Here is a 17,170-nt window from a genome sequence, read left to right on the forward strand (position 1 = left end):
GCAAGTTTCATTTTCATTTCTAAGAATTTCTTTACTATTCTTGGATTGTTTTATCCTATATGGATTTTAGAATCAATTTTATAATTCCAAGAAAATTCTAGTTGGCATTTTTATTGGAACTCCATTGAATATATGATTAATTGGAGGGAATTAGAATGTGATATTAAGATTCCTCATATATAAAAGTGATATTTCTTTATTTATTCTAGCCATTTTCCATTGCTATGCTAAATTAATCCTTTCTATATAACACTAGACCAAATTCTAAAAGACAAATAACTGAAAGACTATTTCTCATCCAAGACCCATAACAGGAAACCAAAAATATGGTTATTATATACACAAAATCCATACACTGTATGGATTTGTGAGTTATAACAAATAAAATAGATCATATCCAATTGATTAAGTTACTTTTTTAAATCTAGCCACCTGAAATAATCCTTCAAAATGTAGCTTATACCTCACCACTTTCAGAAAGCCCTCTCTGATCACGCATCTACAGCATTTCCCCTTGTTTTTGCACCTGGAAATTATTGAAGTCAGTTTCAGAGAGCTACAAACCAATCACTTATAGGCAACATGGGCCTGCATATGTGCTTAGTTTGACCTACACCAGGTTGCTCAAAACAAAAACTGGACACCAAAAAAATTAGGACATTTCACACAAAAATCACAGGATTTCTGACTTGCAGGTTATATGTCATTTTCCCTTAGGGACCAAGCGATGAGAGGTTCCATCTCCATGCTTCCTTGATTACCAGTGTAGGCAAATCTCACACTAATTCTTAAAGCTTCCACCTAAAAGTGACCTGTTAATTTCCTACTCATATTCCACTGGTCAAAGTAAAATCATGGTCAGGCTAACTTCAGAAATGATTTTAAAAGGTATAATCCTACAACGTGCCTGGAAGGTAAAAAGTCAGAAATATCTCCTATAATTAATGACATTGACTTCAGTTTCTTCCCTTCTACCTATTCTCCAAACTACCACTAGAAGCACAGACTGAATTATTTCACAACACTGCTTAAAAAAACATGAAACTACAATGTTTAAAGGATAAAAAGTAAAACTGAGCTTTCATAATCTTCTCCAAAGTCTTTTACCACCTTCTTTTCCCATTATATCCCCTCACATTACCTATTCTCTAGCCTTTCTGAATATGTTTTAGCATATATTCCAAAATTTAGCTCAAACATCATCTCAGGCTCATTTTTCCCTTTTTCTGGAAAAAAATAAACCCTACATCCACTATATTTATAAAACCACATTATTTATAATAAGCAGTAGTACTCACTCAAAGTAGTTTATATGTGCCAGGCACTTAAAACATAACGGCCATGTATCTATTAGAATGTACGGTGCCTAGATTAAGTAAAGATCTTACTTGCCCTGGTAATTAATTCCCTATAGCATAACACCAGACACACAGATTCTCAAAACATGAGCCTCCAAACAAATTCAAATAAGACACGATGTAATGCCACGACATTTTACTTACGTTTCATTTACTTTTAAGCGTACTTTGACTGTTTCTAAAGCTAAACGGACCCAGACCTAAACTATCGCTTTTTGAGACTGAAGACTATGCTTTAGTTATGCACGGCTCTTGGGTTTTGTCTTCACTGCTTTTGGAAATAGTTTACTTACCAAGACCTAAGTTGGGGTAGTTATAAAGACAATCAGGTAGCCAAATTAGAGCAGTAAATGCTTTTAATACAATCCTCACTTCTTTTAATAATTTCAAGTTTGTAAGCACTCTAGCAAAGTAAATTTAAAAACACATTTGAAATTTAAAGTGATTAGTTTACAAATTCTAATAGTTCTAATAAAATATCTGTTTGCTTCTGCTTCAAACTAAGTTATGCTGAAGTAGGAGACTGTGGACATATTTAGTCATTTTAGTCTACTACTGTCCAAATATTAGCATTTCTAAATGTAATATTAAAAAAAATAAAACTTCAAATGAACTTGTTTTGTAGGTACGGACACCATAATGAAGAACTAGGAAAAAAGTACCATAATAAAGCAAACAAAGAGAAAGTTTTAAGACATTGTGAACAGTGCGGAATATTGAAGTCTAGTTAAAAGAGAACTAAAAGTAGGCAAATAGACTTGGCAATTTAAACAATTACAGTACAGTAATGGAGGAGGCCAGAATATAATCTCAGGAAGAGTCAATGGAGGTAAGGAAGTAAAATATGTGACTATAAGCTATTATTCTCAGAAATTCTAGAAATAAATGGAAGAAAAGTTTTAATGGCAGGGTGCAGTGAAATTCTGTTGTTTCTTTTTGTTTTTTAATGTGCCTCAGGCATGAAACAGCTCTGGCCACTGACACAGGCATCAAGCTAGGATGAACTAAGGACTGTACATCTGCTTTGCCCTGACTGATATAAGAGCAACATCACCAATCAGGTGTCTCCTTGCCCATTGCTGGGGGTTGTTAAGTTTTGTTTATAGAATACAGGAGACTTAAATATCTTTGTAGGCAGAGAAGGGGGGATGGTCAATGGAGCAAGGTTTCAAGAAAGTGTAGGATCAGAGAATAAGCTAAAGGATCAGGCATGGAAAAGAGAAAGAATACTTCTATTCAGAGATAGGTAAGAATTCTTAGAATAGATGAAGAACTCTATTCTGCTCATTCCCATGTTTTAAAGGGGGCATCTGCAAACTTATCAGGAAGTTTTGTGGAAAACTATTATGAGGAAATTCTGCCTTTTCAATTAAATGGTAAGATAGTAACATTCTCTACTGGTCTCTGGAGGATAAAACAACTTATGTCTCCTATTCTATTTTTATTGGCTGTTATGTATTAGCAAATGGCAAGAGTGGCTATTATCAATCTAAATATCTTTGACTTCTTATTAAAAATAAACAATACATTTAATGTTTCATTCCTGTTCATTAAAAGACAATGCACTTAACATTTCATGTTGTAGAAGTAACATCGTAAGTATATGACAAATCAGTCTGGAACAAGCATGTCAAACTCAAAGGCTAACACGGGCCAAATAAATGAGGCATGCGGCCCAGAGGCTGCAAGTTTGACATGATTGGTCTAGAACAGCGGTTCTCAGCCTGTGGGTCACGACCCCTTTGGCAGTCGAACCACCCTTTCACAGGGGTCGCCTAAGACCATCCTGCATATCAGATATTTACATGACGATTCATAACAGTAGCAACATTACAGTTATGAAGTAGCAACAAAAATAATTTTATGGTTGGGTCACAACATGAGGAACTGTATTTAAAGCGCCAGAAGGTTGAGAACCACTGGTCTAGAACAAGAGTAAAATAAAATTTTATAGAAAAGTTTCCATCCTTTAATACCTAGTATTTGATAAAAGAGATATCACAGAAGTTAAGAACCCCCACAAATTATTCCCTTGAGAATTTGTCATCTAATTGGCCAGATGAAAAACATACATAAAATGACAGATTCTTAAGTAATATATTTTTTAGTTCAAATAAGAAAAAACTGAGGACCCAAGGGGTGAATAAATTATCACAAAGCAAAGAGAGGTTACTGAACCACAACTTAGTTTTCCACTTACGGCAAAGGTTTGCAGTGGTCACTGAGATATAATGTAGCTCAATTTGTGGTCAGTAAAACCACTATTTCACATCCAATAATTTCACAGCACAGATACATAATTTACTGCATTTAATGCTCAAGAAAAGTTACTTTGGCATTTAAATTTGATACAACTTCCCTTAAGAATTCTACTAAGGCAACATTCTTACCTATAATTTGCAGGTGAATTTATAGTACCTACACACCACCTCAGCTCATTTCTGACAATTGTATATCTCAACACTGTTATTGTTAATTGCAGAATAAGTTAGGGAAATTCTAGAAGCTATATAGAATGTTTACAAAAGTATAGAAGCAGCTTTGGAAGGGTCAACTTCAGAGATGCTTAGGCCTGTTAAGAAAATGGATTATGTCTTACAAAATTGGAAGAATCATGAAGAAACAGGCTGATACTACAGAAACATGAGAATATTTAAAACTAACAAAAGTAAACAAAAAAATAACTGAAGTCTATGCAAGGATGCAATATAGAATCGCAAAATGATTTCAATTGTCTAAAAAAGTCATAAACCGTGATAGATCTAATCAAATCATTGTTGAAAAATTGCCTCTAAAACACTGAAAATTTCACGAAATTTCAAACACAAGTGTTTCTTACACAAAATAGACTGCTTTGTATGAAGGAAGACAAAATCACTGATAGTGATATGGAAATGAGGTAAAGGGATACTAAAGGTGGGTTATAAAAATATTTCCCCAAAATAAAACAATCCATTACTTAAAAGGAAGGAACAACACATAGTCATCTCTCTTGCTAATAGAGGACTGAAAAGATAATTAGTGTAGAACTCAAAAGAGGCAGAAATTTCTTCTTTAACTGAAAGTATATAGAATACCCTGAGATAGAAATCTATGAAGAGGTCATTTGTCCAACAGCATGGAACAAGACAAATGATAATAGTAAAACAACCGAAAATGCACTTAATTTTAATAAGAATGTAAAAAAAATCTGTACCAGATTTAAAGAAAAAAGAGGTATTACTTATCAATTCATCCATGTTTCATAATCACTAACAAGAATTTATCAGTCTTAAGATTACACAAATGTTCTAGAGATCAGTTTTCTGGATCTTACCAAGAGTATGCCATGTTTACTTTTTCATGTGTTACTTCTAATGTCTACATTGCAAACCCACAAACTAGATATTTTGAGTCCCTTTTTTACTAAAAGGAAAGTTTGATAATCTCACATATCTCCAAATTTTAAATCAAAGCAAAGAGAGAAAACTCTTATTACTAGGCAAAAATTAAATTAAGATAATAGAAAATGTTCTCCATGTTACTTAGTGTTGAAATACAGCAACCATATAAGGTAAGCTTCTTACCACAATGTTACCTATGAGGTGATTTTCTTGGGAGTGATTTCTTTCTGTGGATAACTAGAAAAAAGCTTGCAGTTTACACACAAAGAAATACTGAGAGTCTGTATACTAACCTGGCCCAGTCCAGGCATACCTCCTCCAAGTCTAAGAAGTCTGTCCATATTTCTAGAAAACAGAAACAAAGGAAAACGTTTCTAAGCACAAAAGTGTTTACGCAATTGCTATCTATATAATTCACCTTCAGTCACTCAGTATGTCAAAAATATTGGTGGTAATTACAACACAACATCAGACTTCCTGTTAATTAACACCACATATTAATTCAAGAAACTGTCTTCCATGCTAATTAACAGACCTTATTTTACTGCTTTGGTTTTGGGTTATCCCCAGTTTTAAAGACAAGCAATCCTAGCATAATTTCAAAACTTTGCTATCATTAAGTTAATTATATATTTTATTGTTATCTAATAAAGTACCTGAATAAGGAAAAAGTGCCTGAAATGCTTATATGTATGACTGAATTTCCTCCCATTTGTCCAGAGTGTACAAATAAAAATCCTCACTCTTAAAATTAAATTTTAACATCCTCATTAGTAAGTTCTGTGCTAATTAACTTACAGCTTGTCAGTTATCATCAAAACTACATGTGAAAGACATTGTGAGCAGATTATGGATCTCTGAATTAGCATCAAAGGCTTTTGAAAAATGAACTCATTATACTAACAGGAATATTAAAAGTAAACATTAATGCATTAAGATAGTGTTTTACAACCTACACAGATGTTTTGTGTTATTTCAGATATTGTGGAGATATGTCCTTTTTTTGCTAAGGATATTCAGCTGCTGTTCTTAACTCTAATAGAGAGGATTAACTTTGAAATAGCAATCTGATTTGTTTTTTTATGTCTGGAATAACTACAGAAGACATTCTGATAAGCCTAGAAATTTCACACAAGAAACTGAAAGGAAAATAATAGCAAGGCCTCAACTATACAAATAGGAGTAATCAAGTTATACAAATTCATATCCAGTACCACTAAATACTTAAAGATGAGAATAAAGCATTTTTTTCTACTTGCTAATATGCCTTACAATTTCTCTTCTTCCTATGCTTTAGAAAATGGTATTACTACAAATACAAGTAAAATGCTAACAGATTCGTTTAGTCATTTGTCCATATCATTTTCTAGTTAAAAATGCTACACAAATTGAAACGCAGTAATGTACTTATGGCCCTGTGGCTCAGTTGGTTCCATGAACCGAGAGGTTGCTGGTTGATTCTGGGTCAGGGCACATAACCAGGTTGGGGGCTTGATCCCCAGTAGGGGGGCTGCAGAAGGAAGACAATTCATGTTTCTCTCCCTCTCCCTTCTTCTCTCTCTAAAATCAATAAAATAAAATAATGTATTAATGATCATTACTTTTCGCTTAATCATGTTTGTTGAATCCTAACAATGTAATCATGAGAATCTATATATATAAAAGGCTAATATGCAAAGTGTCCCCACGGGAGTTTGACCGGGAGACCAGGAGTTCTATCACTCGCTATGACATACACTGACCACCAGGGGGTGGCGCGTAATGAAGGAAGGCCCCAGTTGGCAGCCAGCAGCCAGAGAAGGGAGGCCCCAGCCAGCAGCTGGCAGCCAGCGAAGGAAAGCCCCAGCCAGCAGCCAGGAAAGGGAGGCCGCAGCCGACAGCCAGAAGGCCCCTATCGGCCCTGATTGCCAGCCAGGCCTAGGGACCTACCTGTGCACCAATTTCGTGCACTTGGCCTCTAGTATTTAATAATGTTAACACTGCAAACTTTATTCAAGTCCATATAAAGAACACTGAAAACTTTACTCAAGTCCACATATAGAAGAGCACACAAATGAGTAAACCATGGAATTTTCACAAAGTGACCACATTCGCATAACTACCACCTAGATCAGGTGTGGGGAACATCTGGCCCAAGGGCCATATAAGGCCCGAGAAATCATTTGGTCTGGCCCTGCCAAGGCATTAGGGATAAGTTAATTAAACGTTTAGCAGGCTAATTTTTAAGTTGATAATTTTGTATGGCCCTCACATGATGTTACAAATATCCAAATGGCCCTTGGCAGAAAAAAGGTTCCCCACTCCTGACCTAGATGAAGGAACAGATCATTATCAGCATCTAAGAACACCTCTCATACCCCCTTCCCAGTCTCTACCACCCCACAAATTAGAATTCCAACTTCTAAAAGCATAGATTAGTTCTACTATTTTTGAATTCTATAGAAATTAAATCATATACTTTAGTATCCAGCTTTCACTGCACAAGTCTGTGAGATTCACAACAAATAAACTCCTCTAAAAAAATGAAAAGGCACATATGAAAACTTGATAGCCCAGACAAATTTCTGCTTTACAACCTTAACTCATACTCCTAATGGCAACATTTACAAATAAACTCTCCATCAAATTCTCATCAAAATTCTTTAACTCAAATCTGGCATTCAATATATAGCATTTTTTAAAAGGCTATAGATAGGGGGGGAAAAAAAACACCTATATATTTTAAATTATTAAAGACATTTCTCTAGAATATATTATCAAAGGAAAAACTTTTTTTTTTTGGACTATTTCAAGCTTACAAACTTAAATGCAAATGGAAAAAAAAGTAGTAACACACCTTCGTTGGGTGGTTCAGTTAGTTAAAGTGTCATTCCATATACCCAAAGGTTGTGAGTTCGATTCCCAGTCAGGATACATACTAGGTTTTGGGCTCAATCCCCAGGAGGCAACCAAGCGATGTTTCTCTCACATGGATATTTATCTCTTTCTCTCCCCCGCCCCCCTTTTCCTCTCTCAAACGTATCCTCGAGTGAGGATTTTAAAAAAACAAAACAAAACAAAACTAACAACATAGAGTATATTCTAGAAATTCCAGGCCAAAGTCGATTCCCAGCTGTGTTCAGTTTATCTATTCCCCATGTTGTTTCTGATGCCTTTACACAGACTCCAGATGCTGTGAATATACATGAGCAATGTGGGGAGCAGAGGGAAAGAAAATCTGGCAGGTCAAATTTGTGTTTTTAGCAAAAGTAGATGTCTCAGCAAACAGGAGATAATATTTAACAAACCAAAACATTTAAGATAAGATAATCAGATCTAACAAAATACCAACATTTGGAAATGAAAAATATTGATAAATGTTCTAAATCACACCACTATTTTTAAGTTTATAGAATGCAAATAAAAACAAAAATGCTTTCATGAGCCCTTAAATTTGGTTAACTGATTTATAATTTGTTATGTGTTAAAAATGATATATTTTCATAACACCCTATATTAATTCCTGAAAGAATATGTAAGTAAAATACATTCTTAATTCTCACCTGGTCAGTAACTACAATTCCTGTGGTGCTAAGATTCAATTTGTTGACTTTGACAAGTTTCTTCTTAAGTCAAGCTATTGCTAATTCTGGCAGTTATGATTTTTTTGAAGTATTTTTTTCTCTCTCCTAAAAAAAAAAAAAAAAAAAAGTAAATGAAATGATATAATTTTGAGAACTAAAAAGGAAAATATAACAAGCACTTTATAAGAAGCAAAATTACTTAAAAATAAAACAGAAATCAAAATTAAATTTTTAATTACCATTTCCAGAAGGTATAGAATGAAATATCATCCTGGGAAGCTAGATAGCATAGTGATTAATTCTATATCAAAATTTTGTTTCTAAGGATTTTTTTTAAATTATATGTATTTTTTATAACTTTATTGTTGACACTATTACAGATGTCCCCATTCACCCCACCTCGCCCACCTTTACCCAGCCCCCTTCCCCCTTCCCTCTCACCATCACCACACTGTTGTCTGTGTCCATGGATTATACATATATGTTCTTTGGCTAATCTCTTCACCTTCTTTTATCCATTCCCCCCCACGATTCCCCTCCCCTCTGAAAGCTGTTGGTCTGTTCCATGTATCCATGCCTCTGGTTTTATTTTGTTCATCAGTTTATTTTGTTAATTAGATTCCACATATAAATGTGATCATATTGTAATTATCTTTCTCTGACTAGCTTATTTCACTTAGCATAATAATCTCCAAGTCCATCCATAGTGTTGAAAAGATGAGTTTCTTCTTTCTTTTTTTCAAAATGCATATTCCAGGGCCTTACCCCAGGCTCACTGCATCTTTTTCCCCCCAATATATTTTTATTTTTTAATTGTTGATAGTATTACAGATATCTCCCATCCCTCCCTCCTTTACCCCTCCTAGAATTTTGTGTTTTTTTTTAAACCGTTCTAATTATATGTAAAAATTGACATTTTATGACTTTTAGTCTTTTGGGAAGTGTTTCAACAAACAAAGAGAAAATTTACTTATATTTTTAAGTAAAATAAAATTCATTTGATTGTGTAATTACCATATAGGTCCACTACAACGCTATTACAAATCTATGATACATTATGGAATCATTATGTTATTTGTCCTGTATCTTGAAATTTGCTGTTCATTATCCTAGAAATTAAGTTCATTTCTTAATTCATTATTGCCAATTGTGCCAAAAAGACTAAAATAACATGAAAATGTAAGAATGACAACCATCATCCAAAATGAAGCAATCATGAAACACGTTAGTTACTGCACCATCCTTTAGTTTTTATTGTGCTGTACAAAGCTTTGCTTCATCTTTCAAAAAAGATATAAAAGACTAGAGACATTATCTTTATAGTCTTTTTTTAGTTTTCATTGAACACAATTAGAATTTTCCATATCCCACCCATAATGGCAAAAGGAGAATTGACAAAGAAACAAAGCTTCACAATTTTTAGGGAATCACAAAATGAATGTAAAGAAAGAAGTAACAGCATTCTTTTCTAATAAGACAATAAAACTGATGGTATAAGCCAGTGATGGGGAGCCTTTTGAGCTCAGCATGTCAGCATTTTGAAAAATCCTAACTTAACTCTGGTGCCATGTCATATATAGAAATTTTTTGATCTTTGCAACCATAGCAAAACAAAGACTTATATTTTTGATATTTATTTTATATATTTAAATGCCATTTAACAAAGAAAAATCAACCAAAAAAATGAGTTCGCGTGTCATAGGTTCACCATCATGGTATAAGCCATGAGTTGGGGGAGGAGGTCCTTTTGATAATCAGAGCCAAAAAATTTTGTTGTAGGGGGCTGTCTTGTGTATTAGAGGATGTTTAGCAATACCCCTGACCTCAACCCACTAGATGTAATAGCACCTATCCGGTGGTGATAATAAAAAATGACTCCAGACATTGCCAAATGCGCTCTGAAAAGGCAAAATCACTCCCAGTTACGAACCACTGACATAAACCAAATCTCAGCTCATGCATCTTCAGGTGACAATACCCTAGACCAGTGGTTGGCAAACTCATTAGTCAACAGAGCCAAATATCAACAGTACAACAATTGAAATTTCTTTTGAGAGCCAAATTTTTTAAACTTAAACTATATAGGTAGGTATATTGTTATTAACTTAATTAGGGTACTCCTAAGGCTTAGGAAGAGCCACACTCAAGGGGCCAAAGAGCCGCGTGTGGCTCGCGAGCCGCAGTTTGCCGACCACGGCCCTAAATTCATTTTCTCAAACTTAAGAACCAATGAGTGCTGGAAACTGTTTGGGAGCTCTTCAAAAAATTCAACATAGAATTACCATATGACCCAGCAATTCCACATCCAAAGGCGTGAAAACAGGTATTCAAAAGTACATGTTCTATTCACAATAGCCAAACAGTGGAAACAGCTCAAGTGTCAATCAAAGAAAAAAATAAACAAATTCTAGCACTGTATATATAAGCAATGGTATGGAATATTATTCAGCTATAAAAAGAAATGAAATACTGATACATATTACAATGTTGATGAAGCTCAAAACATTATGCTATGCGAAAGAAGCCATGGACAAAAGGTCACATGTTATATGATTCCATTTATATGAAATATTCAAAATATACAAATCCAGAGAGACAAATGGAGATTGGAGATTACCAGGAGCTTGGTGAAAGGAGTAAAATGGAGAAACTACTGCACAGGTTTAAAGTAACAGATTTTACTTTAAAATGATGGAAATGTTTTGAAACTAGGTAGGTGGTAGTTGCACAGCATTGTGAACGTACTATACGACACTGAATTAACTAACTGTTCACTTTAAAATGGTTAATTTTACATTATGTAAATTTCACCTCAATAAATTATTTCTTAAAAGGATAAATGAACAAACAACAATATTTCTAAGAAAAAAAAAACAGAAATATGACATTTTCATCCAGTTAGGTACTCAACAAGGACTTTATCACATACTATTTTACAAGAACCTGTTTTGCTAACAAAATGTATAATATATTCTTTTACCTTTTTAAAAAATTTATTTTTGTATTGATTTCAGAGAGAAAGGAAAGAAGAAGTTAGAAACATTAATGATGGAGATAATCATTGATCAGCTCCTCCTGCACCCCCCTTATTGAGGATTGAGCCTGCAACCTGGGCATGTGCCCTAACCAGGAATCGAACTGTGACCTCCTGAGCTCTTTTACCTTTTATGACGTTGATACAGTTCATATGTGAACAAATGCTGAAGTATAACACAAAAGGAAACAGATAATGTAGTAATGGAAATAAATTATTGGACTAACTCTAATTGGTGTTTATATATCTAAAAATAAAAATGTTTTGCAAGCAAAGATGATGCCCATCCTCTCTTCCACAAAATTAAGAACTTCCAATGTCTGTTTTCAAAAGTATTGCAATTGGGAAGATGAAAATTTTTGGAGATAGATGGTAGTGATGGCTGCACAACAAAGTGAATGTACTTAATGCCACTGAACTGTACACCTAAACACAGTTAAAATGGTAAACTTTAGGTTACGTATTTTTAACACACATACCAAGTACTGCAAGTACAAGAACTGAAGAAATCATAAGCTAGGGCCCATTTAGAGAGGTATTTAAAATGTGGAGCTGATCTTTACAAGATGGATATGGACCAGGTGGATGATGAGCAGTTAATTACATTCAAACGATGTTGTCCATTTCAGGTACATGTGCCTTCAAAACCAGGAAAATATGGAATAACAATTTGTATTTTCTATGTTAAAACTTAACATTACTAAAATAGTTGTTTTTTTACTCTCTCTCTATTTTTACTTCTGTACATTATTCATGACTTAAAGGTGTAAAAAATGTTAGAAGGTCCACTGGACCCAGACAGAAAATTGATTTATGAAGGTTAAAGGCTATGACTCTGTAGTCCAAGTGCCAGGTCTAACACTTATTAGCTCTGTGTCCTTGGGTCAGTAACCTCTCTCAGTCTGTTTCCTCATCTGCAAAATGGAGATAATGATAGCATCCATCTCATAGAGTTGTTTTGAAGATTAAAGAAGACAATGGACATAACATTTAATATAATGTTTGGCACATAGTAAGTAAACCATGAATGCTAACTGCTATCATCAGCACTACTATCCTATGAGCATGCTACGTTCATCCAACACAGATTCTACTTCCCACATAGTGTGCCACATAGGGAGTTTTAAGATACTGGGTAGCCTGGCTGTCATGGCTCAGTGGTTGAGCATCAACCTATGAACCAAGAGGTTAAGGTTTTGATTCCTGGTCATGGCACATGCCCGGGTTGAAGGCTGTATCCTTAGTAGGGGGTGTGAAAGAGGCAGCCAATCAATGGTTCTCTCTCATCATTGATATTTCTATCTCTCTCCCTTCCTCTCTGAAATCATTTAAAATATACTTAAAAAACAAACAAAATTACTGGACATATTTACGGCACTAAATGAATCACAATGGAGAGAAGGGATCTGCATTTTGAAGAATTTAGCAAAGGGATTCATAAAATTCAAGTGTTACACTATAAATGAGAATTCTTCCAATTCTTAGAAATAAAAGCAACATAAAAGGTCTATGGTTCTAAACCAAGTGTTTACACCTATCAAAAGGTGGAGGACTCAAGAGCTCATTTCTGATATGATTAACTTAAAATATGGTCAGATAATATGAATGAAGTGTTTAGTTACATGTATTATGCCACACATACAGTAATGTACACTAACTAGTAAAAACAGTACAAAGTATCATTATTTTCAAAAGGTTATTAATTTTCCATTTTTTCATCTTCTGAGTTAATATCTGATTAGAACTTGATATAGTTAGATAATATCCATGATGTATGTAATTAAAATACATCATTCCCAAATATTTATAGGAAGTTTATGGAACCATGAATGGACTTAAAAAAAACAGATCCTCCAAAACTATCTTAATCTTGATTAAGCATGTGATAATTTTTTAAACATACATTTTGATTGGTTTCAGAGAAGGAGAGGAAGAGAGAGATAGAAACATCAATGATATGAGAGAATCATTGATTGGCTGACCCCTACTGGGGATCGATTCCCACAACCCGGCCATGTGCCTTGACCAGAATCAAAACATGACCTCCTGGTTCATAGGTCGATGCTCAACCAAGCCAGCCAGGCAGAATGTGATTTTTTATTTTTACTTTTCAACCTTTTCACAAGAGCCTCTGGTATCCCAATAATTCATAAAATTCAAACAAAATCATGAAGCCCTTAGCTGTTTGGGTTTACTATTAAGTTTCTCATTTTCCTTCTTCACTTCCCAACCCATGCAGTTAAATACTATTATTTCTCAGACTGATGCTAAATGCTTTTAAAACTACTCCACATTTGTGATCTCACTGTATTTCTAATTCCTCCATTCTGATTTGTGGAAAGTAATTAGGAACTTCTTTCACATTCTTAAGGGCTTTCTTCAGTGGAAGAAATACAAAGAGTCAACATTAAACTTAATTATATAAACAGGATTTCGAAAGCAAGATTCTCCCCCTTCACAACAGAGTGTGGATAGAATTATAAGTAACTCTTGTGGTGTCTCCTAATTACGGCATTCAAGTGAAACAGTTATTAAGTACTACCATGTTTATAAGGTAATACAAAAATAGAGCCACTAAGAAACTTAGTGACTTGCACTGAAAACAATTTACAATCTACTTGGGGAGGCATGATATAAACACATGAAAAATACCTAAAGTGAAAGGACAGCAGAGTAGGAGAGCCTGAAAGGCTCTGCAACCAATCAAACCTAGATTTGAATCCCGGTTTCAGCACCTACTTATTACAGGATCTGGAACAAGATACAGTGCCTTCTTCTAGACCAGAGGTGGGGAACGTCAGTCCCCGGGCCGTATAAGGCCCTCGAAATAATTTGGTCTGGTCCTGCCAAGGCATTAGGGCTGAGTTAATTAAATGTTTGACCAAATATAGCAGGCTAATTTTTAAGCTGATAATTTTGTATGGCCTGAGAATGATGTTATAAATATCCAAATGGCCCTTGGCAGAATAAAGGTTCCCCACCCCTGTTCTAGACTATAATTCAAATGGGACCACCTACCTTGCAAATCTGTTGCAAGAATAAATACAGAGCACCTAATATAGTCCCTGGAACATTATAGGTACTCAATAACTTTTGTTGTTTTTACTATATTATTATCTTTGAGCTGAAAAAGATTATTGAATCCAATTCTCATTTTACAAGTGGGGACATGAAAGTGTCACAAAATGGAATATGAATGTCAAATAAGTACAAGAAACAGGGTATTTGACAAGTTCATGAGTAAGAAACCACAGGAGAATCCAAGTAAGGCTTCCACAGGTGGACACTGATTTATGAAATGAACATTGCTTTCTATTGAAATTGGAAAAAAAATAAAAGCACCATTGCTTCTTGGTACTGATTTGCAAACAGGGGTTCTGAACTTGGAAACTAAACGCACAGTTTACACGACAAGTATAAGAAGAGAATGAACCCATGTCAGCGAAGTTAAAATCCAGCTTTTCCGTTAGAACAGCAATACAGTATTTTCTAAACACCCAGAGCAAAAAAAAAAAAAAAAAAAAAAAGTCTCCTAAATTCAACAGGTCAGGCTTCACGGAACGATCATGAAATCTTTCTCCCACTGGCCAGATGTAATTTTGTTCTGGGACCAGTTTAAGACAATATCCAGGCTTTCCATTAAATACCGCTTCACTAAACATATTGTAACCAGTTAATTCTGAGCGACTATGCCTTAATCTCTCCAAATGCACAAAACACCATACACTTTGTTTGAACCACATAATGTAAACTCTGAAGGTTGGCAGGCTTACAGGAAGGTCACCACTGTGTCAATCACCTCCACTAGAATTGTATTCAGTTCCTTTTTGTTATTTCAGCATTATCAGTGATTGTCTTGTTGCTGTCCTCATAAACATTTTAAGTCAGCAGCCCTAAAAACACTTTTGTGAGCAATGAAAAAAAAAATTATTTTCACCCCAGAATTATATTTCTATGCTAATTTTCAAAGACTCTCTCTTTCCTGCCTCTCCCAAGAAACCTTTCTCAACGTTTGGTACCATCTTCATTTCAAAACTTCTACATCCGGTCACCAGGTTCAGATTCTGATTCTCACAAAAAGCTTACGTTTTTCTTCTTTTGACTGAAATGAAGTGAACGTCCCCAGCAAAACTAAGAGGTAACACACAGAAGCTGGTTTCTACTTTACTGAGAAACAGGAACTGTAACCAATTCCCCAACAGCTACTCATTGGAGGTTAAGTTAAAAGTAATTTAAAAAGCCGGAATAACCACGCATTGTTTTACAGATTTTCAAGATGAAGAACAAGTGAACCTCTGGGGTTTTGTTTGTTTTTTGAAGGGAGCTAAAAACCTAACACGAAGAGTCCGGGGCTACGGGAAGGACAAGTAAGTGATCAAGCCGGCATGCACTCAATTAGAAAATTAATTTTCTTCTCTCCTTTGTCTGCTCTGTCTGCTTTCCCAAACAGCAGTAACCACCCATGGGGCACCCATAGGGCACCCATGAGGCCCTGAGCACCGGTCCTCCCCGTCCAGTAAGGAGGTCCCAGGATGCGGATCCGGGGCCGGAGCACCGGGAGAGGAGGAAACACCGAGACCTGACTCTGCCCCAGGCCCGAGCAGCCCTTCCAGGGCCCGGGCCTCCCGCGGCGCCTCGGCCGGGGAACGTGACTCAGGAAAGCGCGGGGTGGCCGCGGCCTAGCGCGCTGTCTCCGCGGCCTCCGGGCCCGGCCCTCCCCGTCTTACCTGGGGGCGGGCGGGGGTCCGCGGCCTGGACCCTGGTCTTCCCGCGGCGGTGACGCGACGGCGGCGGGGCGGCGGCGGGGGGTCAGACTCGGCCCGGATCTGGCTCCGCGAACCGGCGATGAATCAGCCCGATTCCATTCAAAAGAGTCGCCCAGGCCTCCGCCGCGAAGTACTTCCGGGTTCACGGCTCCGCTTCGGCTTCCGTTCCCCCGAAGGCCAATGGGAGACGACTCGGGAGCCGGCGGCGTCCCCCGAAGGACCGCCCCGGACGGTCTGCCCGGGCGGCGGAGCTTCCCGGGGCCGCGCTGGGAGGGCGGGGCGGACGGTGCGGGGGCGGCCTCCGCGGCTCCGACCGCCTCTCTCTCCCCGACCTCCGGGCGCCCGGATCTGGGCTGCCGGGTTCCCAGCCCGGCGGGGCGGGCGGGGGAATGGAAGTGCAGGATGGCGGAGATCGGAGCCCCGTCGCTCCGTCCACCGCGGTCCTACTCGAAAACTAAACGCTTCGCTGGGTCAGCTGAGAAGCAAACGAGAAGGAGGAGGGGTGTGAAAAGAAGAGGAATCGGTCGGAGGCCCATTTCCGTAGTGCCATCTACCCCCTTGTCTTCACCGCGTTGCAAGGATTGGATTTCAAGGAAAACCAACGTTTTACCAAGTGTTAAAGCCACTTATTTGAGGCTCAGTTGAATTGGCAGGGCTTAAGGAATCATTTACTCGTGTTCCTCCGTGTAATTTGCATTAACAACAATGTTTTATCCATTTACCTGATCTGTGCTAGGTTTTAGCAAAAACGCCCAAGAAATGTTCACCAAGTCCCATTCACTTGGTCAAATGTCTTGCAAATAATAAGCATCTTTAGAACATTCCTAAGCCAAGAATGGTGATGAATTTACTGGGTGGAGGGGAAGAAGGGGTTATGGCATCTGAACTCAAGGCTGTTTGAGTGGTACAATTACAAAGAATTTCCCTCTCAAAGATGCTCCGTCTCTATCTAAAAAAAAATACATAGATGATTTAAGCGTAGGTAATATTAATTATATTTGGATCCTCATCCTTATGTTTTCCCCCAAACCTATTCCTCCTCTGTTTACATTTTTGGTGAATGAAC

General features: G+C 36.7%; 1 protein-coding gene and 1 pseudogene across 4 annotated transcripts in view; both read right to left on the bottom strand.

Annotated features, from left to right (window-relative positions):
* PSMD14 (proteasome 26S subunit, non-ATPase 14) overlaps positions 1-16,539 on the bottom strand; it is an 84,726-nt gene extending 68,187 nt beyond the window's left edge. The window contains exons 1-3 of one of the 4 annotated variants that reach the window (XM_036320885.1): positions 16,066-16,275; positions 8,284-8,409; positions 5,035-5,086 (exon numbers count right to left, since the gene is read on the bottom strand). In XM_036320885.1, coding sequence (XP_036176778.1) covers positions 5,035-5,082 — 48 coding nt within the window. In that variant the 5' untranslated portion in view covers positions 5,083-5,086; positions 8,284-8,409; positions 16,066-16,275. Of the gene's footprint in view, positions 1-5,034; positions 5,087-6,148; positions 6,205-8,283; positions 8,410-15,111; positions 15,241-16,065 lie in introns of those variants that run through there. The other 3 variants (XM_036320886.1, XM_036320887.1, XM_036320884.1) reach the window with 3 other exon arrangements.
* LOC118662343 lies at positions 2,303-2,445 on the bottom strand (annotated as a pseudogene).
* Positions 16,540-17,170: the final 631 nt, after the last annotated feature.

The sequence above is a fragment of the Myotis myotis genome, unplaced genomic scaffold, assembly GCF_014108235.1.
Source record: "Myotis myotis isolate mMyoMyo1 unplaced genomic scaffold, mMyoMyo1.p scaffold_m19_p_8, whole genome shotgun sequence".
Lineage (NCBI taxonomy): Eukaryota > Metazoa > Chordata > Mammalia > Chiroptera > Vespertilionidae > Myotis > Myotis myotis.